The sequence below is a fragment of the Salminus brasiliensis genome, chromosome 18, assembly GCF_030463535.1.
Source record: "Salminus brasiliensis chromosome 18, fSalBra1.hap2, whole genome shotgun sequence".
Classification (NCBI taxonomy): domain Eukaryota; kingdom Metazoa; phylum Chordata; class Actinopteri; order Characiformes; family Bryconidae; genus Salminus; species Salminus brasiliensis.
The window spans coordinates 3,511,670-3,539,669 of record NC_132895.1 but is presented as its reverse complement, the minus strand read 5'-3'; the positions used below and the strand labels follow the sequence as shown (position 1 = coordinate 3,539,669).

The window sequence follows — 28,000 nt, the reverse complement described above, 5'->3', positions numbered from 1 at the left end:
TGCTAGAAGGTTGCTGTGGAAGTGGGACAGTCCAGTTCAGCCCGTCTTTCCCTGGAAATGTGGACATCAGGGCGCATGCAGTGGCTTTTACACGTGTACTGGGGACCTGTCTGCCTTTGCTGAAGTGAAGAAAAGTTGCAGGATGAACTTAAGAGCCTCCAGGTTCTATGAGATCAGCTAGAAGACTGAAGAATTTGGGGATTTAGATGGTAAGTGGTGGGAAGAGCATGGCTTTAACCCTTTACACTGCATATTTTACTGAGAATGCCACAGACAGACAGTTATTAATGGAAAAGCTTCTCAAATACAGTGGATTTCATGCATACTTCATATTTGAATACTTTTCTAGACTTGATAAAGCTGCTTATTGGATGAGTTTACATTATTAGATACACTAATGTAGAGATTATACAGAATTTATATGGATATTACACTGTTAGGTACAGTTATGGATGCTCTAAAACATGGGCTGAATCCCAAACGGCTCTCCACTGGACACACAGTGTACTATTTAGTCCAGTGGTCCCCAACCCTGCTCCCGAAGAGCCGTCTTCTCACTTTGAACCCAACCCTGATCCATCTATTCGCTGAATGGAGTGTGTTAGATGGGGTTGCTCTCCAGGATTGAAAGATAGATAGATATATACATTTAGCAGCCAGTAGCAATTGCACAATACAGCACAGTAATGCAATACAATAATTACAATAACCAACACTGCACCAACCAGAATTGAAAGGCAGTGACTGACATAGACTGCTCTCCAGGATTGAAGACCACTCCTTTAGAAGGTCTATAGATGTTTTTATGCCCAGGATGTTTTGTGCCGTGTCTCCATTTGAGATCCAGCTGTACACTCTTAACAATAAATGGTGCTACAAGTGGTTCCTTAACCCATTAGAGCCTGTATGGAAGCCCACATTTCATCATTCTCAGAAAAAAAGAGCATTACTGACAGAATTAGCATGAGTTTAATTGGCCCCAGGATAGAGCCATGTGGGACACCACTAGATATACTAAACTAAATGGTTACCAAATAATTTACAATAGATTCTGCATTAGGGTTTATGGCTGAACCTTACACCTAAGGTTCCAGAGCTTAAGCAATGCCGCTGAAGAACCACTTTAGGTTTAAGAAGTTTAGAAGAACCATGCTTGTTGTAGAAATGTTAGTGTAAAGATCATTATAAAGGATATAAAGGATGTAAAGGACGTCTTGGGACGTCTTTTAGGACGCAGTTCAAATGGATGTCTGTAGTGATGTAAGACTTGGACTGAATCCTAAATGGTCTCCAACCCTGACCCTGAAGAGCTATATGATCTTCTCACATACTTTGGATCCAACCAACCTAATCCAAGTCCTTGATTGGCTGTTTTGTCCCACATAGTACAGATCATTTTGAGATCCAGCATTATACTCTTAAAAATAAACGATCCTAGAAATGGATCTTTGAGCGATGCCATTGAAGAACCACTTTTGGTTCCACAAAGAACCATGATTATAATAGAGATGAGTGAGGAAATGGTTCTTCACATAAACACACACATCTTTATTACAAGCATGGTTCTTTAAGAAAGCTGTAAGAGTCCAAATGGATGTCGAAAGACTTGGACCGAATCCCAGTTGCCTCTCCATTGGATGTATACAGTAGTGTATTATTTGGATCAGCAGTCTCCAACCAAGATCTTGGAGAGCTACCTTCCCTCAGCCTTTGGATCCAACCCTGATCCAACTAATTACTGCCTTCCATGTAGATCCCTTGGCTTGTAACAGACATTTCACTTGGTTCTTCAAGGTTCTTCACATGCATACATCATACATCTTTGTTACAAACCTCAGAGTACCATACGTAGCATCCTTATATTTAAGTGTAGAAGCTAGCTGTGATTTGGATTGGTCCAGGACCCAGGTCCTCAAATCTGGACCTTCAGTTTGCAGTCCTGGATTTTATATTTTTGCTGGAAGTTTTTGCTGGTAACAGTCCAGGATTGGAGCTTGGATTCAAGGTCCAGATTTGAAGGCCTGAGTCCTAGACTAACGTCTAGCTTCTACACTTAAAAATAATAGTATTTTGAGTGATAGCATTCAAGGTCCAGATCTGAAGACCCCTGCTCTGGGACATTATCATCCTATGTAAAGGTGGGTCTGCGCTCAGTGGCTGTAAATGTGAGGTAAAATAAGCTTTTTCTCTTCATCAGGGAAAGATGTTCTCCTACCAACCTCTCAGCCTGGACGGTGTGCTCCTCGCTGACAATGATGGGATGAAGTAGAAACACCGTGAATCTCCAAAACACAAACAAAGCCAAGGTTGCTCACCTGGAGCTTGGCTTCTTCCTGTTAAACCATCTCCTGCACTGCGCTGCCCCCTGCTGGAGCCACACTGCAGCAATGATAAACCTACACATTTACAAACACTACAACTACACAGGAAAGCTGAGCAATCGCAACGAGACCGCCAGAGGCACCTTAGACCCTGAGAAGGTGGCCTTTCTGGTTATATGCAGCTTCATCGTCCTGGAGAATTTGATAGTTCTTATAGCAATATGGAAAAACCACAAATTCCACAACCGCATGTACTTCTTCATCGGCAATCTAGCACTGTGCGACCTGCTGGCCGGAGTCGCCTACACAGTGAACCTGCTGATGTCAGGGGAGAGGACTCTACACCTGTCCCCAGGTGAGTGGTTCATCCGGGAGGGGAGCATGTTCGTGGCGCTGGGGGCTTCCATCTTCAGTCTGCTGGCTATAGCCATCGAGAGGCATCTCACCATGATCAAGATGAGGCCTTATGACGCCAGTAAGAACTACAGGGTGTTCCTGCTCATAGGAACATGCTGGCTGATAGCAGTAGCTCTGGGAGCGCTGCCTATTCTGGGCTGGAACTGCCTGGACAACCTGCCGGACTGCTCCACTATTTTACCCCTCTATACGAAGAAGTACGTGGCCTTCTGTATCAGCATCTTCATGGCTTTGCTGCTGGCCATCTCGGTGCTGTACGCCCGCATTTACATCCTGGTGAAGTCCAGCGGCCGCAAGGTGACGAAGCACAGTAACTCGGAGCGATCCATGGCCCTGCTGCGCACCGTCAGCATTGTAGTTGGGGTCTTCATCGCCTGCTGGACGCCCATCTTCATCCTCCTCCTCATTGATGTGGCCTGCGGGCCCAGGCACTGCAGCAGCATCCTTCTCAAGGCTGACTGGTTCATCGCGCTGGCCGTGCTGAACTCTGGTATGAACCCTGTGATCTACACCCTGGCCAGCAGGGAGATGCGGCGGGCGTTTTTCGGGCTGGTGTGCGGATGTTTGGTCAAACAGGGCCCCGGAGGCCCCAGGCCGAACGGGGATGGCAGCAGGAGTAAGTTGAGCTCCAGCCAGAGCCAGAAACCAGCCGAAGAGCAGGAGCAGAGCCCCCAAATCATCGTCAGTCATACTTCACAGCGGAAGCCGGACTGCAGCCATGGAGGGGAGTGCTGAGGACTCCAGGTGAACTGAGAGTCCTGGAAATACTCCAATACTGCCATTTAAGTGAGAACTTTGCACACTGTAGTAGACTGTCTATTGTATTTTGTCATGGAGCTGGGTCTCATCTTCAGACGATGAAGCAACAAAAGTAGATCCTGGATGTATCTAGATCCTGTTACCCTCATTTCAGTGGTATAAACCAAAATACTCAATAATACTGGAGTAAGAAAGGAGGGGAGGGGGGGTCTCCCGTAATTGCCAATCTCATGTAGAGCTTGATTGTCCACACAAAATGCAACAATAGATGGTGCAGAAGCAACCAGGCTTTAAAATGGACTAAAGGTTGCCGCTACCAAGTGTAGTACCAATAATGCTTAGAAGGAGGCGTCAAAACACTCCTCACTGACTGAGTACCAAAGGCCTAGTCTTCGACTAACAGGCCAAGGGCCATGGCTCGCGAGTTCGAATCCCGAGCCATGCCACTTTGCCATCGGCAGCCGGAGTCTGAGAGAGCACAATTGGCCTTGCTCTCTCCCGGTGGGTAGATGGCGCTCTCTCCCATCGTCACCTTTAAGCAATGTTGGCCGGCACAGGCATCTGTTAGTTGGTTGGTTGGTGGTGATGGGGACCCTGTGCTTTCCTCCAATCGTGTCGGCTGCTCAGTGATGTTGCAAAAGAGGCGGAGACGTGTGTTAAGTGAAAAAGGGTAAGCTAAAAAAAATTATAAGCTAATTTCTTATTTAAATACAGTATTGAGAATTCAATTATTTGCCAAATTGCAGTATTAAAAACCACACTTTCCACAGCTCTGAAAGGCCTGAATTAAGGTTCGGGTCAGCAAAAAACTCAGCTGTTGATCCACCAACGTATGTGTTTACACAGCAGTGATTCATGTAAGAAGCTCTCCATTGTCTCTGTGCCTATAAAAGTATTCACCCCCTGGGGTATTTTTTTTTAGAAATGGAATCATGGTCAATGTAATGTGGCTTTTTTACAAGGTGGCCTTCCTCAGTAGTCTCCAGCTCCTAACTGAACTCCAGGGGATCTATCCAGGAGGTTCATCCTCTGACCTCCATACTCTTCAATACGCTTCTCTCTGAGTTGTGGGAGTGTTCTTCGGTCTTCATGGCGTCTTCATTTGTAGGCAGGAGTGCTGATTAAGCAGTGACTTCCAGGAGCTTCCAGACAGGCGTATTCATACTACAGTCACTTGAGACAGTCACTCCGTTACACTACCTGTGAGACTAGTAGCACCAGCTGCCTGCTGGACCTCCGCCTGTTGAAGTGGGCCAGTCAATATTGTTAATAAGGGGGTCAGTATTTCACCCACATCAAAAACACCTTGAGGAACTTCAAAGATCCTATAGAACCTTAATTCAAAGGTCTGGTTCTTTGAGGATTTCATACTGAGGAATCCCAAAGGTTCTACGGGCACCTCCAAGAGCGTTGAGGAACGTTAGAGGTTGTTCTATTAACTACTCGTTTTTTATTTCCTCTGTTAAAAGACAAGATACTACGGAACATTTGGAGGAAACTTTTAAGAAAAGCTCTTTATGGTACTTTAAGAGGTTTCTCCACCGTTCAAGAATCAACAGTGGAGAAACAAATGGAAAAACCTTAAAACGATGAAGGAACCTCTTAAGGTGCCATTAGGAACCTCTAAGAAAAGCTTCTTAAGGTACCTTAAGAGGTTCCTCCACTGTTTCAAATTGAAGAACCTCCAAACGGTGAAGGAACCTTCTAAGGTGCCATAAGAAACCTTCAAGAAAAGCTCCTTACGGTACCTTAAAAGGTTCCTCCACAGTTTCAAATTGAAGAACCTCCAAACGTTCCTCAAGGATCTTGTCCTTAAACAGAGGTAATAATAAATAAGCAGCTCTTTTAGGAACTCCAACATTCAGTGCTCTTAGAGGGGCCCATAGGAACCTTTGGGATTCTGCAGTATGAAATCCTTAAAGAATCAGGATCTTTAGTTTAGTGAATTTAAGTTCTCTTACTGATATAAACTTTTGCAAAGGCTTTCATCCATTTCTATTGACCCTGTTTCCATTTATTAAAGTTTTTAAAGGGGAAAACATCCAAGGGGGTGAATACTTTTAATGGACAGTCTGAACGAGATGTATCAATATCGGTAAATTGATATTTTTGAAAACACTATCTAGGACTTAGTCTTCTGCCTCCAGTCTGGTCTTCTCAACAAATTGAGTCGGGCCGAGGAACCTCTTGGAGTACTCTGGGAGCAGGGTTTCCTGGAACCTCCAGGCAAGAGTTCCTCCTCAACACCGTCCTGCTCTGGAAAAACTGCTCCTGGATGAATTCTAACGTTCCTGCCCATGAGCAGTTCCATCACCACAGAGAGCTGGCAAAGACCTCGAAAGGGTGGAGGGGATGCGGGAGCGGGGGCCTCCATTTCCCGGCTCCTTCTCTCCGTTTGGTCTCCGGTTTAGTAAATGACACGGTAGCTTAAACCGACTGGACATACTTCACAAAACTGGAGCCATGGCAGCACTGGCTGTTTGCAGCTGAGCATGAAGCGAAAATCCAAACAGAGCTCCTGACTATATTTAAGCTTCTGAAAAGTCAGTTACACTGAGAGCGAGAGAGACACGGTGGGTTTGCGTTGCTCACACAGTCGTGGGCTTTTTTCAGACCACTCCACAGTTCCCAGTAGGTTGTTTATGGCCACTTGAAGCGCACTAATGTACTGTATGTGTTCCCTCAGCGTTCAGTGTTTCTGTTATTATAGCCATGTAAGCATGATCTACATGTCAGTGTTGTCTGTAGTGATGGATTTAGGAACTCTGCTATGATGTGAGGTATGCCTGCATGATTATGACTTTATAAAAAAAAGAAAAAAAAAGAAAGACGTTCTCCAGTCTTATTCAAGTACATGGTTCATGTTCTGGCTGGTAAAGTGCTTATCTGAGGTCAGGCTCTACAGTAAATGCACAGTGTGGACTGGCCGGTACATCTGGTATAAAGGGTTCTGGTAAAACGTAGGCCGCTGAGTACAGTTAAACAAATGCAGCCGTGTCCAGTAAAGATCTGGCTCCCTCTGCTGGACATAATCACACAGTGCAGGGATTGGATTTTAAATTCAGTTAATTTTGTTAGCAAAACCCGTCTTGAGGAACTTCAAAGATCCTGTAGAACCTTCATTCAAAGGTCTGGTTCTTTGAGGATTTCATACTGAGGAATCCCAAAGGGTCTACAGGTACCTCTGTTAAAGGACAAGATACTACTGAACACATGGAGGAAACCTTTAAGAAAAGCTCCTTAAGGTGCCTTAAGAGGTTTCTCCAAACGGTGGAGGAACCTCTTAAGGTGCCATTAGGAATCTTTAAGAAAAGCTCCTTAAGGTGCCTTAAGAGGTTTCTCCAAACGGTGGAGGAACCTCTTAAGGTACCGTAAAGAGCTTTTCTTAAAGGTTCCGTATGGCACCTTAAGAGGTTCCTCCATCGTTGAAGAACCAATGGTGGAAAAAATTGAACAACCTCCAAACGGTGAAGGAACCTCTTAAGGTGCCATAAGGAACCTCTAATAAAAGCTCCTTAAGGTACTCTAAGAGGTTCCTCCACCATTTTAAATTAAAGAACCTCCAATTGGTGGAGGAACCTTTTTAGGTGCCATAAGGAACCTTCAAGAAAAGCTCCTTAAGGTTCCTCCACTGTTTCAAATTGAAGAACCTCCAAACGGTGAAGGAACCTCTCAAGGTGCCACAAGGAACCTCTAAGAAAAGCTCCGTACGTTACCTTAAGAGGTTCCTCCAGTTTTTAAATTGAAGAACCTCCAAATGGTGAAGGAACCTCTTAAGGTGCCATAAGAAACCTTAGTTCAAAGAAGAACCTCTCAGCTCTTATAGGAACTCCAACACTCTTCAGAGGTCTTAGAGGGGCTCATAGGAACCTTTGGGATTACTCAGTATGAAATCCTTAAAGAACCAGAACTTAAGGGTTCCTACAGGATCTTTAGTTTAGTGAATTTAGATGTCAAAGTATGAAGATCTTCCTAAAGTTCTCTCATTGATATAAACTTTAGGCCTTAATCCGTAACAGTGGGTTCTTCTAAGTACCTTTCCTTGAGGGTTCCTTAAAGCACCTTCCACAGTTTGAGTTCTTGGAGGAACGTCCAAGAGGTTTTGTAAGGAGTTACTCATTTTTTGGGGGGGGGAGGAGCCTCATAAGGTGCTCCAAGGAACCTTCAAGGATTTTTTTTCTCTCATAGAAATGAATGTAATTATTAAAACTACAATTTTACAAGTCTTTGTTTTCTGCCATTCAAAGCGAGGGCCAGGAAGGATATACTAGTTGCGTCCTCCAAATTGCTCTGGACGTAGGCCGCCTTTCTAGGCTGGATACAAAGGGTCCTTCACTTCGGCACACCTTCTAGGCCGAGAAATGGAGCCTAGCCTTTATATATAAGATCATACAGAATATGAGAAGCAGATCATCATTTTTATGAGGCAGCAGTGTCCCGTGACCTCTGCCAACAACGGGCCTGTCTATAGACAATTGAAACAGTTCAATTAATAAGCTGTTTCGGCACCAGAAGGTCACTGGTTCAATCCCCAGGACTGAACTGTTCACAGACTGCTCAGGTTCAACCTTTCATTGGTAGCACCAATAAGAGTTTCAGAGGAGGAAGAGCTCCAGATAAGAGCTTTAGACAAATGCTGGAGATGTAAGAAGTTCGGTAATACCCCACTCGCCCTACGCTCTGAAAAATAGGGTGCTACACAAGGTTCTTGGAACAATACCATGGAACCAAAAATGGTTCCTCCATGACATCGCTCAAAGAACCTTTTGTAGTACCTTTATTGTTCTTAAGGCTGTACTTACTGTCAATCTGTTCACATTCAGAGCTCTTACACTTGAATCATGTTACACAGTATGGTACACCATATGGACAAAAGTATTGGGACACTTCTCTTGCTTCACTTTTCTTCTGAAATCAAGGCTATTAAAGTTAGAGTTTCTCTGTCCAGAGAAGAAGGTTTTCTGCTAGATTTTGGAGGAGGAGCATTGCTGTGAGGGTTTGGTTGCATTCAGTGACAAGAGCGTTAATGAGGTCAGGATGTTGGACGATCACCACCCCACCTCATCAGCCCCAACTCTGTAGCTCATTCTAAAAAAAAAACAGAAGTCCAAACAGTATTAGATGAAGAACCTTCATTACACTTCTCCACAGCTCAATGCTGCTGGGGCAATAGGGTCATTGTGTTTAGTCCTTTTCTATTGGCAGTACTTTTCTACAGGCACAAGACAAGCTGTGCATTTGCCACAACTATCTATGTCAGCAATGGGTGCAGCTTAAAGTAGCTGAATGCAAAAAAGGGGTGTCCACAAACATTTGGACACACAGTGTAGGAGAATGTAGGGTGTAGGGTGATGTTGCTATGTCCTACTATGGTTTATGCCTTCACTACGAATGCTGGTATGCACCACTGTACTCCTTCAGCTTGTCCTGAAACGGGACGGAGAACACCACACACACACACACACACACACACACATTCACCATTTTATTGCCAACAGTCATACAGAATAATGATAACCCATACAACCAAAGATTAACTCTGTAAACATTGGTTTGGACTTCCTCGCATGTTTGATTTCCGTTACCCATTCCATTCCAGCCAGGTCTGAATGTGGTGCTATGGACTACGTGGTGGCGGCTGTGAGACGAAAAAGGAAACCGAACGGGAGCCGTACGCGAACGTATCTCAGGCAGCAATATGTCAGCAAACTCAGCTCTCCACGGAGGGTACTACCCGCGTCCGCGGAGAGCTTCTGGCTATTGCACTTTAAAGAGATTAAAGACCATTGGTACAAATAAAAGGCACATTTTCATGAACAGAAAGCTGGCAAATCTATGATCGTACTTTGGGCTTCTGGGAAAGGCCTGTTATTTAAAGTAACGTCTTAATATGTGGTTATCTGATAGCTGGGACTAGTAGTGAGAATCTGTAAGAGCATCTTCAGCATGGTGAAACTCTTATCTGTCTCCAAAGAAAACCTAAAACCTGACACCGCTCATGAAGGTTCACTGTAACCTCGTCTACTACAGCAGATTTAAAGGGAGCTGATATTGCCAACTACTTAAACTCTATGCAGGACTTTGCAGGTCTAAAAAAAAACTAGTCGCTGCAATTTTGCACTAATTTTAATTGGTCTAAAAATACATACAGCTACGATTAAGTCCTGTGATGTGGTAATATATCACATATGCAGTAAAATATACATATCTTTCTGATTCCACTGGCTGGTAAATATGCCACCTGGTCATTTCATGCGAGTAGTAGCTGAATTGTATCCTAATGAGATTTTAGCTGAGTGCATTTACACTTGGCAGTCAAATGCGATTGCTGTGTGGGACGGAATATGCAAATTTGTTCATTGAGCAGTAGTTATTAGTGGTTTTTCGGTTGTACTAGGAGGGGTTTCAGTTGTACTAGGAGGGGTTTTGGATGTCCTGGAAGGGTTTTTGGGTGTACTGGGAGGGATTTGGGGTGTACTGGGAGGGATTTTAGTTGTGCTGGGAGGAGTTTGGGAGTACTGGGAGGGGTTTTGGTTGTGCTGGGAGGGGTTTCACTTGTATTGGGAGGGGTTTTGGTTGTACTAGGAGGGGTTTTGGTTGTACTGGGAGGGGTTTCGGTTGTACTAGGAGGGGTTTCGGTTGTACTGGGAGGGGTTTCGGTTGTACTAGGAGGGGTTTTGGTTGTACTGGGAGGGGTTTCGGTTGTACTAGGAGGGGTTTTGGTTGTACTATGGAAGGGTTTCGGTTGTACTAGGAGGGTTTTTGAATGTCCTGGAAGGGGTTTAGAGTGTACTGGGAGGGGTTTCTGTTGTATTGGGGTTTTTTTGGTTGTACTAGGAGGGGTTTCGGTTGTACTGAGAGGGGTTTCGGTTGTGCTGGGAGGGATTTCACTTGTACTGGGAGAGTTTGTGTTGTACTAGGAGGGGTTTTGGTTGTCATGAAAGTCATGAAGTTTTGGTTGTACTAGGAGGGGTTTCGGTTGTACTGGGAGGGGTTTTGGTTGTACTGGGAGGGGTTTCTGTTGTAATGGGAGGGGTTTTGGTTGTACTGGGAGGGGTTGTGGTTGTTCTGGGAGGGGTTTTGTTCATCCGGGAGGAGTTTGGTTGTACTGGGAGGGGTTTCACTCGTACTGGGAGGGGTTTCGGTCATACTAGGAGGGGTTTCGGTTGTACTAGGTGGGGTTTTGGGAGTACTGGGACGGGTTTGGGGTGTACTGGGAGGGGTTTCGGTTGTGCTGGGAGGGGTTTGGGTTCTACTGGTGGGGGGGGTTGGTTGTGGAATGCATCTGAAAATGCATTTACCCTGCTATAACATGGCTCAAAAGCATCTCAGACCACTTTCTGAAGACCCCATCTACACCTGGTCACTTCATATGACTAATTTGGCAGTCAAATGTGATTGCTGTGTCGGATGGAATATGCAAATCTGCTCATTATTAGTGTTTTTTTGGGTTGTACTGGGAGCAGTATTGTACTGGGAGCAGTTCAAATGCGTCTCAGACCACTTCCTGAGCACCCTGTTTACACCTGGTCTGAGTTTTGAGTATCAGGATTAGATCTGGATCAGGCTAAACCACATAAAAATGCAAGTGTAAACACATCTGTCCCTCCAAGATGCATTCCATAACCAAAACCCCTCCCAGTACAACTGAAACTCCTGCCAGTACAATCGATTGCCACTGCAACAAGCAAATTAGCATATTTGTCCCACACAGCAATCAGATTTCAGTCTGACTGACCAGAGACGCACATGACTACCCAGTGTGAACACATGCAGCTAAAATCTAAATCAGGATACAGTCCAGATACCAGTCACAGGAGATGGCCAGGTGTAGACGGGGTCTAAGTGGTTTGAGTGATTTCAGATCTGTATCTGGTTTAAATGAGTCTAGGCTTTGTTCACACTTGTATTATTATTTTTTTTTTTTTGTGGCTCGGCCTGATCCAGATATAATCCAGATTAAATACTCAAGATGCATGAACTGACCAGGTGTAAACAGGGTGGTAGATTTTGAGTTTCTGGACTAGAACTATCCAATAAGTGTGTGAGATTTATGGGTGGTAGGGACTTAAAAATATCTTCCGTAAGTCTTTTGTTCGGGGAAGAATAAAGAAAACTACAGTAATAAATGCATATAGAGGCCGGAAATGAGGCCGGTTTATCAACCAAATGTGTGAAAACAGATCTTTCCTCTTTAGACCGTTCCCTGTAGAGCCAAACCACTCATTCATAACTCATAACGGAAAGCTCAATTTCTCTCAGGCTTTGCTACCAGTGTTTTGCGTGTTTTATGTGAAAAATATATCAATACATCAATATTTAGTGTCCAGTGTGTGATTCAGAAATGATCACAATATATTCAATAGGTACTTAAGAAGTGATAAGAACAATCTTTTCTTAAATCTACTCTCCAGCTTATATGAAAATAACCATTTTGCCTATGCAAGTACTAGGGTTGCAGTATAAGTACCATAAGCCTACTGATTCACACTGATAAATGCAGTTATCACAAATTTATCTGAAGCTTCTTCATGGGTAATATACGGTTGCTAATTCTATGTATTTCCATTTCCGTACGATTCGTTTCTATCTACATGTAATTGCATAGGTAAGCGGTTAGTTTCATAAGTTGGGTTATACTGTGAAGGCTAAGGAACATTCTCTGACTTTTTGGGAAAAGTCAGAACTAGCAGGTGCACTTTCGTGACGTTTGTGATTTTTACTTTGGAAAGACTCGTCAAGTAGTGCGGTTCAGTTTTCCTCAGCATGAGGACGCACACTATGAAAACCCATAACCGTCTCTGATCCATCGTTGGCACTGTGCATAAAACCTATAGGCGTGCATCCCCGACCACAGCGCTCGAAGTGGTGCCGGCAGAGAAGTAAGAAACGAGGAGGCCGGTCACTGGACCAAATACGAATGAGAGAAAGAAAGAGTGTTCTCGTAACAATAAAGTCCCGCCCATGTACAAAAAGAGCCAATCAGCTCCCCTGGTGGGAAGCGCATACCCGTTTTCTCCAATTACCCAACCCATATGTATTGTCCCCCCCACCCCCCATCACACGCAACACTCCCGACACTAGTGAGACGAGAACTGCCGCCGATGTGACGTCACCAGTCAACCTACTCGCCGTGTATCCCGGCTCTGACGCACCGGCTAGCGGACGCCAGTGAGGGCCGGCGCCACACTACAGTGATGTGGGGGGAGAGCGGCATCTACCCACCCTGGAGAGAGCAAGGCCAATTGTGCGCTCTCTCTCTCGAGGCCCCCGGCTGCCGATGGCTAGCAGCGTGATCGGGATAGGAACAAACAACCCTCTGATCACAGTGACAGCGCCTTAGTCTGCTGGAGCACCCGGGGCCCCATTTTTGTGCATTTTTGAGACGAACACTACAAACGATTCATGAGGTTTTTGTCAGATTTTAAAATTTAATTTCAAATTTTGGTACAGTGATCTGACCTTCAGTTTCCAGCATTTTGGTCTCTCCCTGTTCAAAGAGATAGATAGGAGCCTTGGGGCCGGATTCACAAAAGTGTCCTAAGAAAGAAATTCTTCCAAGATGCTTAAAAAAATGTAAGATAATCTGTTTTTCTTCGTAAATCTTTTTAAGAATTCTATGATTTGTCTTCATAACTTTACTTAAAGCAATATTATGTGAGAACTGGTGTTTCTTGCTCCTGGGCACCCCCTATAGCTGGGAAGTGTAATTGGCATTTTGAGCCGCCACTAAAGGACACACATTTCTGGACATGCTGAAAGGTACGGAAAGTTATTTTTTACGTAACTATGACTCGGATTACGCAGCGCTACGCAGGTCTTGTGCGTTGTCCTGCCCACAAATACATACAGCCGTTTTGTGGCGTGCTGAGCCCGAAGTAGCAACGGTAATGGTGCTACACTCACATTCCCAATTTGTTACTGCCAAGTAACCCACCCATTCGTACCCCTTTAAATGGGTTAAGGACTCCAAATACTTCTCGAATTGCAGCCGATGAGGCATCGCCAGGCAGCCTACATGGTCTGAGGAAAGTTCCAGGTCCCCAGCTCCAACGCACCACCTAACAGATGCCTATGCCGGCCAACATCAATTAGAGTTTAAGGGGAGAGAGCGCCATCTACCTACCTGGAGAGAGCATGGCCAATTGTGCTCTCGCAGATGGCAAAGCAGCATGGCTCAGGATTCAAACTGCCGACCCCTGGGCCATAGTGGTAGCGCATTAGAGCCCATCAGAGCCCATTAGAATGATTTTGGAGCTTCTACTTTCATATAAAATGCTACAAATTCTAAAAACTAAATATTGGTTCTTAACCTTACGACAGCCCTACAACTGTCTTAGACTGTAAGAGGTCAGAAGGTAAGCCTCTAAAATGTCACTTCTATCTTCGTTTACTGATAATTATCCTCCATTTTGCTCTGTAAGATCGGCACAGATTCAAGAGGTGTTCTGAATACTAAATTCTGGGAGGAGGAACATGCCTGAAGCCCCACCTACCAATCTACTGTCTTACTGTCCTACCAATCTACTGTCCTACTGTCCTACCAATCCACTGTCCTTTAAATACCATCTCTACTTAGTTCACGTGTCTATGACAAATTCTTCACGACCCTCCACCACCCCGTCACCTCCCTTTAACTCCACCTTCTCTCATTCCTGCCTCCACTTATCAGAGGGCAGGGATAGCTTCCTACCACCAAGCAGAAGCCATCCCAGTTATCTCCCCTCCCATCAGTCTCCTCCAAATCATCATGCTGAAGGCATGGTCCGGACTAACTAACTGTTTTCTGTAATACTGGAAAATGAAAAATGCTATCTCGCACCCTTTATGATCCCCAATAATAAAAACAAAGGGCGAAATTAAAAAATTAAGCCTTTAATAAGAGAATGTTTGGGAACTTTTTGGGAGATCTGCTGGAGATCTGCATTGAGGAACATTGTGTTTATCTTAAGATCCTTCATAAGTGTTTGCGTAGGAAAGCTTTTGTGAATCCAGCCCCTGGTCCTTCGTGACTGGAAATAACTGCCCGGTGGTGGCAAAGCTGGCCAAGGAGCGAACAGACTTTCCTATGAGGACTTTGGCACCGACCCACTTCGAGCACTGCTCTTCCACATACAGACGATCTGATCTAAGCACCCGATTCACTAAAGTCATTAGCATGCGCTGAGTTTCTCAGACTGCCCTGAATCTGAAGTTCCAGATGTTCCTCTAAAATCGCCTACAAATGTCAATAGGCACTAATTACCTTAGTAAATCTGGGCTTGAGCGTTGCTTGTGCTATCCACTTGTATAGTTTCATAGAAATTATGATAATAATAATAATAATAGTAATAATAATAATCAGAATATCAATGTATTTTTGTGTTTTTTAAGCCCACAATCAAGCCATGAAAGCCAGAAATGATAGAAACATCCATGGTATAAAATAAGCCCTGAACATATTAACTACACACCTTTTACAAGTTTAAAGGAACCAAATTCAATAAATATCCGGAAAAGCATAAATATTTTACAGTGTGAGCATACACAAGCACCTCTCATAAGGCCTTGAGGGCTACCGACGATGACCACAAGAACAAGTTTTTCAAATCATGCGAGTGCGGTGCCACAGATTCAACATCATAGAAAAGTGTCAGTACTTTAAAGCAGTGTGTGTTTCTCTGTGTGTGTGTGTGTGTGTGTGTGTGTGTGTTTGTGTGTATGTGTGTGTGTGTGTGAGAGAGAGGAGACAGAGAGAGAGAGAGGAGAGAGAGAGAGACTACTGTTAAAGCGAACACATTGATATCTTCCTCCATAAAAGCAGCAGCAGACCCATCAGTGATTTGATTGGACGCCTGTCTCAAATCGAATGACCTGTCTGACGCACTAGCTGCGGTTACGCTTAAAGAACGATTCCTAAAATAGTTCAATATAAACAACTTTTTTTTCTCAAATATTTGTTTCTCGTCTAACTCTTACCAACGAACGTGTAAATCCGGTTGTGCTTGATAGACAAAACTAAAACTTTTTAGGTTATTCTAAAATACTTTTTTTTCTTTTTTTTGTGAAATCTCATCCCTCCTGGAGGTTGATTCGCTTGTCATCTAAACTACATTTGCCTTTTTAAGTTTAAAACACCAAATCAACATATATGTCCAAATGCACCTATGTCTTCTCAAAAAATATAGAATTTCAGTCATCACAGCAAAATAAGTAGAACAGTTCTATAAATCAGCTGTCGTCTTCACATCCACGGATCTTTCTCACACAGTCCCAAGTGATCAGACAAGGACCTCGCCGCTGCCGGAACTGACTGGCCACTCTCCATCCGCTCTGGTCTTTTCTCTCGCTCGCGACCGCCGTTCGACCGCCAACAATCACCGTCATCCACCGCGCTCTCGTTACTCATCTTCAAGTATCAGGTTTTCTGGGCTTTTTCGGGGTGACCCTGTTCCCCTCCCCCCATCCTGCGGGCTTGGGGGGAGGCCGTCACTGCTGTTTTCGTGCGACGGGCTGCTTCAAGCACAGTTCGCTCCCCGCCGAGACGATCGGCAGGTTGTTGTCACGGTGATGGCCAATCAGGTGGCTGATGCTCTCGAATATGTGATCTTTAGTTCGTACCTTTTGAAGACAGAGATTCATTCAGAGTGAGTCACACAGTTGACCGAAGCACTGATGATGGACAAAAGTATTGGGACAAGGCTATTGAAGCTATTGAAGAGTTTCTCCTGCTTTTGTTGGAGTGACTGTCTCTACTGTACAGGGAAGAAGGCTTTCTACTAGATTTTGGAGGAGAAGCATTGCTGTGAGGATTTGATTGCATTAAGAGTTTTAGTTAGTGAGGTCAGGATGTTGGATGATGATCATCCCCAATGCACCATCCATCATTCCAGAGAATACAGCTCTTCCACTGCTACACAGCTCAATACTGGGGGGCTTTACACCCCTCTCCTAGCCCACGCCTGGCATTAGGCAGCATGGTGCCAATAGGTTCATGTATTCATTGAATGCATTCATTAGAAGGGGTGTCCATAACCCCCATATGGACAGACAGTGTAACAGAACTGGGGTCAGTTATTTAGATAGTCTACTAACCTGACTCCTGATTGGCTGCTTTCTATGATAGCTGTTATGTGGGAAAGCTGCATGGAGTATTATGTGATGGATGTGTGAATAAATATAACACTGTTTATCAGCTCAGTAAAACACTAAAAGTGGTGGAGGTTCTCCATCACTGTGTTCATCCTTAGAACATCTCCAAAGTTCTCCTCATGGAGTCTAGTATTATTTAGAGTTCTCCTCAGATCAACACCTGGTTTGGTGGTAAATCAGGGCTTAATGATGGTGCTGCTGCTGATGGAGTTGAACACATCCTCCACGCTGTGCTGGCTGGACTGGGAGGGGGGCGTCCAGGAGAACCCTGGAGGAACCGAGCTCTGTTCTTCAGACTAGCTCACCGACAAGATCTCACTACTTTCTTTCTTCAGAATGAGAAGCTCTTGTTTCTCCTTTTTACTGGATTTATGTTCAGCTGCTTTATCTGTTCTGATGAGATCTGGAGCTTCTACAGTAAAACTCTCTCACTGCTGAAAGACGGGGGGTAGAATGATGACCACTACTCACCGTGCCCTCTGGATCCACCAACAGCAGGTGCTTGGCCAGTCCGTTGTGCATCCCCGTCAGCACGTATGAGCCCGGGTTGGTGGTGCTTTTCCGCACCAGGAAGTCCCCGTCATTAAGCAGCAGCTTCTCGGCCTGGCGTCGGCTCATCTCGCCATGATACCAGGCCTGGCCCTCCAGTTCCTCCAGGGCCCGTAAAGCTGCTGAGCGAACCAGCAGGGGGCTGGAGTTATCCACCGAAGCCACCTTATGCAGACCCGACGCTGAAGCCGCAGATGGAGACTGCGTCAGGATTGCATCTTCAAATGGTTCTGCAGAACAACATGAGGAACATGAATGAGATGTTTCTCTGAGCTTTGCTATGGGAATGTATGCATAAAAATATATAAAAAGTTTGTGGACGCTAACTGAAATCTATTGAAAAGCAGTCTGTCCCTTTGTCAGCCTCTGCTCTTCTGACAAAGCTTCACACTAGTTTTTGGAGCATTACTGTACTGTTACTGTAGGTACTGATGTACTGATGTTGGATGATTACTTCTGGTGCTCCAACTCATCCCAAAAGTCCTGGATGGAGCTCCATCCATCATTCTAGAGAACACAGTTCACAGTTCTCACTTTTTACTAGGGATGCACTGATCCGATATTAGAATCGGGTATCAGTACCGATATTAACAAAATATATCGGGTATCAGAAATTAGGCTGATCCATGGAACCAATCCTTTCACTTTAATTAGTTGGTGTAAGACTGCACTAAATGTCCAAATCAATAAATGACAAATGGCAATTTGTCAACCCTAATGCCTTAAGTCTCTCCCACATTAGGTTAGGTATATGGTTTATTAATACAGCAATGGTATCGGATCGGTCTCTGGTATCGACCGATTTGCAAATTTTATGTATCGGTATCGTTATCGATACTGAAAAAGCCGGATCGGTGCATCCCTACTTTTTATCCCTCTAGCCCAAGATTGGCATTATACCATATAACCTTAATTAATTAACTGTAACTTTTGTGCATAAGTAACTGTATCCTTAATCATATTAATATTTCCTGCAGCTTTACATTTACATTATGTGTATTATGTATACTAAGACTGAATTACTTGGAATCAATAGTACTGAAGTAATTTACTGTAGGTGTTAAGGTGAAAGTATCTCTCTCTCTCGCTCTCTCTCTCTTTATATATATATATATAAATAAAATGTATAACACACATATACACACAAGAGCTGGGTGCTGAAATTCCATACAGTTGTTAAATCTGACACAAGGCTTTGTCCTAATAGTCTTAAAAAGAGTAAACACACTGAACTTCCAACTGAAGTGTAACTCTAGGGGAGTGGCTTCTCTAACACCTAGCCCTGCCCCTTCATCAACTATCCCAGGTGTTTCTAGTCTAGCACTGTGTATGAGTAGTCCTTGGCTTTATGAGCAGCAACTTGGTCCTTCTGTGGTTTGTGTTTCTAATTTTGTGTTCAGTTCAATTTCGGTTCTTGTTTCAGTAAACATCTGCCCATGCTTGCATCCTGCCTTACATCCTAAATAAGAGTCGATTGGCATATTTCGGCATTGTTTCCTGCACACTGTGTTCGTTCAAACATCTCCTCATTCAAAGTTCTCCTAATGGGAGTCACCTACTTTCTTTCTTCAGAATGAGAAGCTCTTGTTTCTCCTTTTTACTGGATTTATCTTCAGCTGCTTTATCTGTTCTGAGGAGATCTGGAGCTTCTACAGTAGAACTCTCTCACTGCTGGGAGAAATGCCTTTAAACATTGTGCTCAGGTGCCCACCACCTCTGTTCAGTACTGCTCATACTCGTACTCCTTCCTTGCTCTCACTTCAGGCCTCCCTTAATTGTGGCAGCAATTTCTATGGATCCAGAACTTCTGGAGTCATGACGGCGTAGCTGTGCAGATGGATGTGTCCTGCTGTATCTAACCCATGCATCTCCACCCTATAAATCTTAGTCAGTCTCACTCATGTCGAAGAGGTCTTTCCTGGGGCTGTCTTTGGCCGCAGAAGACGCGCATGTCTCAGAGGCTGCGTCTGCTTCCCCCTGCAGTGCCGCCAGAACCTGTGTATCGATGTGCTGCGTGTTCACATACGTGGGAACCTCTCCTGGCTTACAGCTCTGACCTTTGACTTCAGGCAGACTGTATATGTCACAAGACCCTAGGCAAGAAGGCAGATATTAGCATACATGTGTGGATTATGGAATATTTAACCGTTAGAACAAGAGATGATCAGGGATCAGGCATATTTTAAAGGTTTGGGTATTGATTAGTTGAAGCCCGATCCAGTTCCAATTCAGCGTCCTCAGGGTGCCATTAATGGACATTATTCTCTAACATTATTGGCAGGGAGGAGCGTTTAGAGTCCGGAACAGAACATTATGACCACCCTTTGCTCGGATTACACTAGCAGGACATCATGGCATGGACTGTATTAGGTTGCTGGAAGGTGTTCATTATAGAGGTTATCTGCTCCACAGTGGGGCGTCGATTGCTCTGTACCATTCAATGGAGCTGTCGCTCCTCTCTGGCATCAATGCCCCGTGGGGCACCACTGTTATGCCATCGGGAGGCGCTCACTCAATGTGTGAGTGTCTATTCTTGGTATACCTTTACTAGAGCGGCTCTAGAACCAAAATGCAAAAATGCCAAAGTGCCAAAGTGCTACCACCCTTCGCCCAGCACCCTATTATCATGTCTTCTTGGACCTCAGTCAAATCTCGTCCTTTACCCATGACCAAACGTGCTCGCTTATTTACATATGCAGTAAACCCAGTAAATACAGTTACACTGTGACAACGTTGAGACAACCTACTGATTTGATGTGTTCATCATATATTTATTATATAGAGACAATTTTACCCAACGATGAAATGAAAATAAGGGACGCCCACCACGGGCCAGCCTACAAACATTTTTCATCTAGGAAATTTATATATTTATATAGATTTGTTCTTTAAATGGTCATTTATAATATTAATATTAGCTAATACTACTGAATATTAAATAATTGATCATTAATTCGACTTTAAAAACTCAACATCCATCAATCAAACCACAACAGTCTACTAAAATAAGCTTCGCTCATTTTACAATTTGCCGTGTAGTCATCTCCACTGACGCTGTCCAGCCGAGGATGTGCCTCCTCCCTCTCACGTCTGTACTGGACATACGAAACAAAACTGGTTCAATGCGGGACGCAACATTTAAGAGCCAAATAAAGGACGATTCTGTATTTTACGAGGCGGGTGGCAACCCTAGATGAGGTCGAGACGACGTTGTTGAGAAAACGTCGTAAGAATGTAGATACTGTAACAACATTGTGTGTTTGGTGGGAAATCCGATCATGTGGATGTCTGTACCAGGCGTCCCAGGCTCTGTTCATTCCAAACCAGGGGTGGTTATAATGTTTTGATATGACTGTGTATCTAAGCACTGAACAGGCTAACGCTAATGCTAATACACACACACGCTACAGAAACCCCAATCACACACACACAGCACATTCTCCCACTATAAACGAGTTATTACACATCAGTAGACCAATAACACAGATACCAGTCCAGAGTGTGTATCACTACACACACACACACACACACACACACACACACACACACAGGAAGAGATCAGACTGCAGTGCTGTAAAGGAGCTGGGAGCTGATTGGTCAGGGAGGAGATCAGACTGGATTATCAGATATTAAACACTATAAAACATCATTTTAAGATTTTAAGTCTCGACTAAACTAAATCAGTCAGTCCAGAAAGTCTGATTATAGAATCTGATCCTGAAAATAAAGGATTTTACTGAAGCTGTTAATCAGCAGCTCGTCTGATCTAAACTGTGGAGCTGGATTATTATTCATACGCACAGAGATCAGAGCGGATTGGTATCGGCTGATACTCGGCTTTAAGAGACTCGGATCGGGGGGCAAAATAGTTAGAGCCCATTTAACTGTTTCTGTTGTTCATATTAAAATATCTAAAATTCAACCCCACCTCAACCGTGAAAACAGGAGACAGGAGGAAAAGCTCTCACCTTGCTGAATGAGTATAGGCCTGCCCTGGTAGTATGTCTGGTCTACTCCGACCCCCTGCGATAAAAGAGAATCAGCAGAGAGAGCTTATGAGTCATCCCTAGTAATAAAGCAGCTACGCCGCATCACTGCAACTGCAGGCTGCCATGCTAATGTACTGCAAACAAGACCTTATGTAAGACCAGAGTCACCACATGCAAAATGTATACAAGGGTCCTTTCCCAAGTGGACAAGTGACCCGAGTGCATTAAAGGTGTTAAAGAATATCAAAATACACTAATACAAATGATGGTAAGGCTGTGCAATGTGACCAAAATTTCATATCCTGAAATACCCTGTATGGACATAAGTATTGGGACACCTACTTATTCACAGTTTCTTCTGAAATCAAGACATACTGTTGCAAAGCTCAAAATAAATAAACAACAGAGCATATATATAATATTTTTTCTGTCCTGCACCAAAGTGGTGGAACAAACTTGTTTACATACGTAAAACAATGTACAGCTAGGGGAAAAACTGTAGAGACCGCCCTACATGATCAGTTTCTCTGGTTTTACTATTTATAGGCAGTGTGTTTAAGGGAAATTAACATTTGCGTTATATTTCATAAACCATGGACATTTTCCTCTAAATTCCAAATAAAAATATTTACTATTTAGAGCATTTATTTATTTGCAGAAATGACAACTGCTCAAATCAGCTGCTCAAATAATACAAATAAATGATAATAATAATTATAATAATAGAAGTTATTATTCAGATTTAAACACAGTACTAATATCTGAACTTTGAGAGCATTCAGAAATCACTATGGTGAAATAATAATAACCTTGACCCTAATCTTTTACATTACTGTTGGGACTTCATAGTCATAGTCATAGTCTGCAGATTCAGCTAACTCAGCTTTGATTGATGAAACGGCTGGGATAAAAATGCTGCCGTACACGTAGAGATGCAGATTTAAGAAAACAAATCATGCAGTCTCTTAATTTTTTTCAGAGCTGTATATCATCATATGGCACAGCCCTAATCCCGGACCACTATCTCAAGATCAATCGATTCAAAAAATGATCATCATTTTAAAGTGGAGTGAATCAGGTAACATCAGCACCATCAAGCTTCTCTGGGTCAATACACAAAACAAGAAGCATGAGGGATAATATCACTATGAAGGCAGTTCCAGTGGTGGCATTTGGAATAACTCTGAACGTTGTTAGAAAACCGTGAAACTTTGATTTTTTGGAATTTGACCTGGCTGCTGTCTGCCGTCTGATTGGCTAGTCGTGCATCAATGAAGCCACCAGGCGGGGGCATCTTTCCAGGGATGTTGTTGTAATAGGGATGGTCGGGAGGCTCCTCCCCTTCCTCAGTCCATGAAGGTTCTTCCACACTTAGCACCCTGGCAGGTAGACAAGGGGGGGGGTAGTAGAGAGAGAGACAGAGAGAGAGAGAGAGAGAGAGAGAGAGAGAGCGAGTTGCTTTGAGTCTATAGCTGTCACACTATATAGCAGCAGAGTAGTGTGTTTACCTGTCGTGTTTACCTGTCGTGTACAGCAGTAGAGAGTAGCGTGTTTACCTGTCGTGTACAGCAGTAGAGAGTAGTGTGTTTACCTGTCGTGTTTACCTGTCGTGTACAGCAGTAGAGAGTAGCGTGTTTACCTGTCGTGTACAGCAGTAGAGAGTAGCGTGTTTACCTGTCGTGTACAGCAGTAGAGAGTAGTGTGTTTACCTGTCGTGTACAGCAGTAGAGAGTAGCGTGTTTACCTGTCGTGTACAGCAGTAGAGAGTAGCGTGTTTACCTGTCGTGTTTACCTGTTGTTGTTTACCTGTCGTGTACAGCAGCAGAGAGTAGTGTGTTTACCTGTCGTGTACAGCAGTAGAGAGTAGTGTGTTTACCTGTAGTGTTTACCTGTCGTGTACAGCAGTAGAGAGTAGTGTGTTTACCTGTCGTGTTTACCTGTCGTGTACAGCAGTAGAGAGTAGTGTGTTTACCTGTCGTGTACAGCAGTAGAGAGTAGTGTGTTTACCTGTCGTGTTTACCTGTCGTGTACAGCAGTAGAGAGTAGTGTGTTTACCTGTCGTGTACAGCAGTAGAGAGTAGTGTGTTTACCTGTCGTGTTTACCTGTCGTGTACAGCAGCAGAGAGTAGTGTGTTTACCTGTCGTGTACAGCAGCAGAGAGTAGTGTGTTTACCTGTCGTGTTTACCTGTCGTGTACAGCAGTAGAGAGTAGTGTGTTTACCTGTCGTGTATAGCAGAGAGCTTGCTGGAGGGACACTGAAGATACTGCTGGAAGCGCAGGTCAAACGCTTGCCCTATCGTACTGATCACATCCTGGGCCAAACCATCCGAACACTCCAAAATGTGGCATGCTACAAAACACAAAACACACAGATCATGTACAAACACACACACACACACACACACACAGTCACAGATACACACAACCGATCCACGTACACACACACACACAGTCGCACAGCCAGAGACACCCACACAAGAAGATTAGATATCAGCAGAAAGCCAGAAAACGGAAGAGGATTTGCTGACTCATTCTCCACACCGCACCCGTTATCGGATATTCCCCATAACATCACCAGAAATGCTTTCTGGAGCACAGAGAACCTTTGCAGAACGTGGCCTCTGCCCATACAGGACGCTGAAGACACGCGGAACGGAAAAAAAAGAGACAGCAGCAGCAGATATTGATTTTCTAACAAAGCTAAATACAGCCTAACCGGATCAATAATCCTGTGTTTTCGAATGCAGAGTTGCACATTATAGAGGCGGTGACGGAGGTCAGAGAGTGGCCAGCACAGTGCAAAATGGCCCCATTCACAAAAGTAGGTGAGATATTCGAGGTATGTGGTTTACACAGTGTTTTACCTCGTCTTACCTGATTCAAAAACCTCTTATTGTCCCCTTCTTATTGTAAATGATTTAAAATCTGCCCCCAGTAGTGGGTGGGCTGCATGTCCACACTTGGACTGGAGCTTTCTGTGAGCTTCCATACTTCCATGCTTCCTTTATTATTGGATGCACTGTTCACATCTCCCCATATGTTTTTTTATTCAACAAGAATTTCCAGAACATGCTAAATATGCTAAAAATATTGTCAAACATATTGAAAAAATACATTATTATCAGCAGATTCTTCAAAACTGCTACTGAAGTACCTTTGCATATTTATTCAAAATGTGCTGCACTTCATTCAATCAAACAGAACCAATTACACTGTAATGAAATGCAGTCAGTCAGCTGGTCAGTGTCTTTAAGCATTGACAATAGCCACTATACGTTCAGATGAGTGCATTGTGGGTCAAGAGAGAGAGTCAAGAGGCGACGATGGTGGTGGTTTTGAAGCATGTTGGGACGACTGCAGTGCTCAGAGAGATGTTGAAGATGTCTGTAAAAACATCTGCTAGCTGTTCTGCACATTCTCTGAGCACTCTGCCAGGAATGCTGGCTGGTCCAGGAGCTTCTGAGGAGAGTTCTGTGCTTCACCACTGATTTCCCGGATCGATTCAATTCCGATTCACAAGGTCCCAATTCAATTCGATTTCTGATTCAATTCAATATTGATTCTTTTAGGGATATTTCAGTTACAGTATGTTTTGTTTGAATATGAAGAGATTTACTCTACTCTACTCTACTCTACATTGTAAATGTATGATGAACACTTAACCTACCACTTTTAAAACTGTTAAAAAACTTTTAAGAGCTGTCTGTCATGATAGCTGGATCAGCTAGATCACTGGCCATGTGATTGGATTCAAGTGCCCTTGTCTGTAAAACATGAGTCATGAGTCTCCATTCGTAGTCGATATAGTGAACCGTAATTGTTAGGTACGAATCCATTGCTCTGGATGTCCAGCTATCACAGGCGGGTCTCTGACGACTGAAGTGGGGTTGGGGGTGGGGCGGATATGCTAATTTTAAAGATCGATCATTCAAATGAAGATCAATTTGAATCAAAAAATGTATTTTCGTAACGTACCCCAAGTGCATTTGTGTATCACAATAACAGAAATTACCACGATGCGATAAAATATTGTCATATTGGCCACCCCCAAGTTACACCCATCATTTGCTTCATGTTTTCTCCATATTTTTAGAGGATACCGACCTTTCTCCACCCAACACACTTCAACCTTAGTAAAGATAATAAAAAAAATAAGTTAAACAAAACAAAACCTGAACAAAAACTAAAAGCATTGCATACTACGACACGACCCTCTGGGAACCTGGGAATCTGGTAGTCAGCCAGGCACAGAGACAGAGACTTCAAAGGGACCTTCATTAACTCCACCTGTCACCGACACCAAACCGTAAGAAGCTCTACTGAGGGACGGGTTTCCTCGCTCCTGGCTTTTTTCTTTGCCGTACGTTCACCGGTCCCTTGCTTAGAGTCTCTGCTTCCTATTCCCCTTTCCCCTGTGAGGGCTAAACTAGCCTTTATGCTTCACCTGGGGCTTATACTCGTCCTGATCGGCCCCAGGTGCGCAGCATTAGGGCAGTGCGCATGGCACCATGGGGGCTGGCCCACAGATCCACTGCCTCTTCACCGCCACAGTACACGTACATACACACCAGTCAAATCCAGTTGAATTTTCCATACACATATGTTTAAATGTATTTGTATGGCAAGTATGGCAAATTTGTTATCAGGGGATTAAAATATATATATTTTTAAAGTGTTAGTCGCTCCTCTTATGAAGTATTTTTTGGTTTTGGGCACTGAAGTGGTCTCTTAACCTAATGAGACCCTGCTTTCTCATATGGGGACATCACATTTCTGCTTCTCTGCACCATGGCACTTTATTTTTTAAAGCTTTCACCTTTGGTCTCATTTGAGGACATTGTTTTTTGCAAAAACGACTTTCTGTACAAAAACTAAAAAATGTAGTTTTTATACTTGTTCGGTATAAAAAAAGGAGAAATTAAAAATGCACACCAAGCAAAAGTCTGGGTCTCAGGAGGTAAAAAATCCCTAAATACTGCAATTTCAGCCCTAGGTTCTTAGATCAAATGTCTTATTTAAAATTTTAAATGTATAGGATGAAAAACCCCTCGGCTTAAAACACAATTCATATGTTTAAAGGGATTATCATTGATTTGTCCAGTCAGAATGTGTCAGAATGCAGGTGTTTGCTAGTTTTGTCAGATCACAGTCTTTTTATTTAAAAATCATGGTAATAAATGAAAAAGACATTAAAAGCTTAACTGCTTTCTTATTATTTAAATAATATTATATTATATTACACATTTATCTGTAGGATAGATGTTTTATAGAGTGAATCCATCTAGCAGAGCACTAGTATGAAGTTTTAACCAAATCCACAAAAAGAATCTGGTATCTGAAGTGGATCGAGCTTTAAAAGCCGGTACCTGATCCAATAAAAATGCCTGGATCAGCCCCATTCTCAGTAAAAACACACATAGAGAGGGAAAACAACTGACCTCTCCTGTTCACCGGATCCTTCGCTACGTAAGCAACGTAATCCGTCGTGTCCTGCAAACAGAGCACAGATAAGATACACTGAATTTTACACCCAGACACTTTGAACTGTACAGATACAGCTATTTAATGTGGCTAATTTTGGGTCGACTACACACAGGAATGTGATTTATTTACCAGTGATTCCACCAGATTTCACCAGAGTGCATGACCACTTGACCACTTGCTCACAGTGTGTAGAATAGGCTCAATATTATTATGTTACTTTAACCCAATTTTATCTTTCAGAATTTATATAATTTTTAGTATGTGACAACACAGACCTTTTCTTCTATGGATGAACATATTTATTTATTTATTTATTTATTTAAAAGATTTAAATGTTTCCCACAAACAATAGCCAACAGTCTTATAATTACATAAACATGTTTACCACGTTATAAAAATGTCAACAAAATCAATTAAAAAGTTTTTTGTTCAAAAAGGTTTTGGTTTACTTTTCTTGTTAATTACATGATTATGATGAAAATAAATAAATAAAAAAGGAAAAAAATATATGTACCATAACCTTTTTTGAAACGATTTTTATTTGAATTAATCATTATAATTATTGATGTAGTATGTCAATAGCATGGACAAAAAAAATACTGTTTAAGCATTAAAAGTGGTTTAAATTAAATTAATGATATAAGCATGTTATAACATATACTATAAGTATTTATAATTATATTTCAATTAATTATTATAGATATGATGTAGAATGTCAATAGCGTGGATTTATATATAAATTTGACAACACAAGTATACCATAATATTTGTTCAACTTTATTACATTATACTATATTTATTTATTATGTCAATATATGTTTTTAAACAAAATATATATACAAATATATTTCCCCCCTTATAATTATTTAATTTAACAGCAAATATGCTATAGCTATTTATATTTATATTTCAGTTAATTATTATAATTACTGATGTAGAATGTAAATAGCGTGGACTAAAAATGACTGTTTAAGCATTAGAAGTGGTTAAGGCTGTTATAAGCTTTAATGTATATTGAAAACTCGGTTAAACTTGTGTGATTTGGTTCTACATTAAAAGATGAACAATAGCCAACAGCCCTATAATTACATAATTACATAAATATGTTTACTACTGCATTATAAAAGTGTCAATAAAATAAATTAAAATATTTTTTAAAAAGTTATATATATATTTTTTTATATATATATGTATAACTCTCTCTCTCTCTCTCTCTATATATATATATATATATATATATATATACATTTTACAACAAAAGTATACCATAACATTTGTTTAACTACATTATACTACATTTATATATTATGTCAATATATATTTTTAAACAACATATTTTTTTCCCTTAT

The 28,000-nt window shown here is 42.6% G+C and overlaps 2 protein-coding genes across 5 annotated transcripts in view; one reads left to right on the top strand and one right to left on the bottom strand.

Moving 5' to 3' along the window:
- Nucleotides 1–9: 9 nt before the first annotated feature.
- Nucleotides 10–5,062, top strand: s1pr3b (sphingosine-1-phosphate receptor 3b). Its single transcript, XM_072661815.1, has 2 exons — nt 10–209; nt 2,198–5,062. Exon 2 carries the CDS (start codon nt 2,388–2,390, stop codon nt 3,471–3,473), a length of 1,086 nt encoding a protein of 361 aa, XP_072517916.1. The 5' UTR covers nt 10–209; nt 2,198–2,387; the 3' UTR covers nt 3,474–5,062.
- Nucleotides 5,063–8,969: 3,907 nt separating this feature from the next.
- Nucleotides 8,970–28,000, bottom strand: part of shc3 (SHC (Src homology 2 domain containing) transforming protein 3) — a 42,408-nt gene continuing 23,377 nt past the window's right edge. For all 4 annotated transcript variants that reach the window (XM_072661341.1, XM_072661343.1, XM_072661344.1 and 1 more), the window contains 7 exons: nt 26,606–26,657; nt 23,388–23,517; nt 22,398–22,545; nt 21,146–21,200; nt 19,076–19,270; nt 17,100–17,407; nt 8,970–16,097 (listed from right to left, as the gene is read on the bottom strand). In XM_072661341.1, the coding sequence (XP_072517442.1) occupies nt 15,966–16,097; nt 17,100–17,407; nt 19,076–19,270; nt 21,146–21,200; nt 22,398–22,545; nt 23,388–23,517; nt 26,606–26,657 (1,020 nt within the window). In that variant the 3' untranslated portion in view covers nt 8,970–15,965. The remainder of the gene's footprint in view (nt 16,098–17,099; nt 17,408–19,075; nt 19,271–21,145; nt 21,201–22,397; nt 22,546–23,387; nt 23,518–26,605; nt 26,658–28,000) is intronic.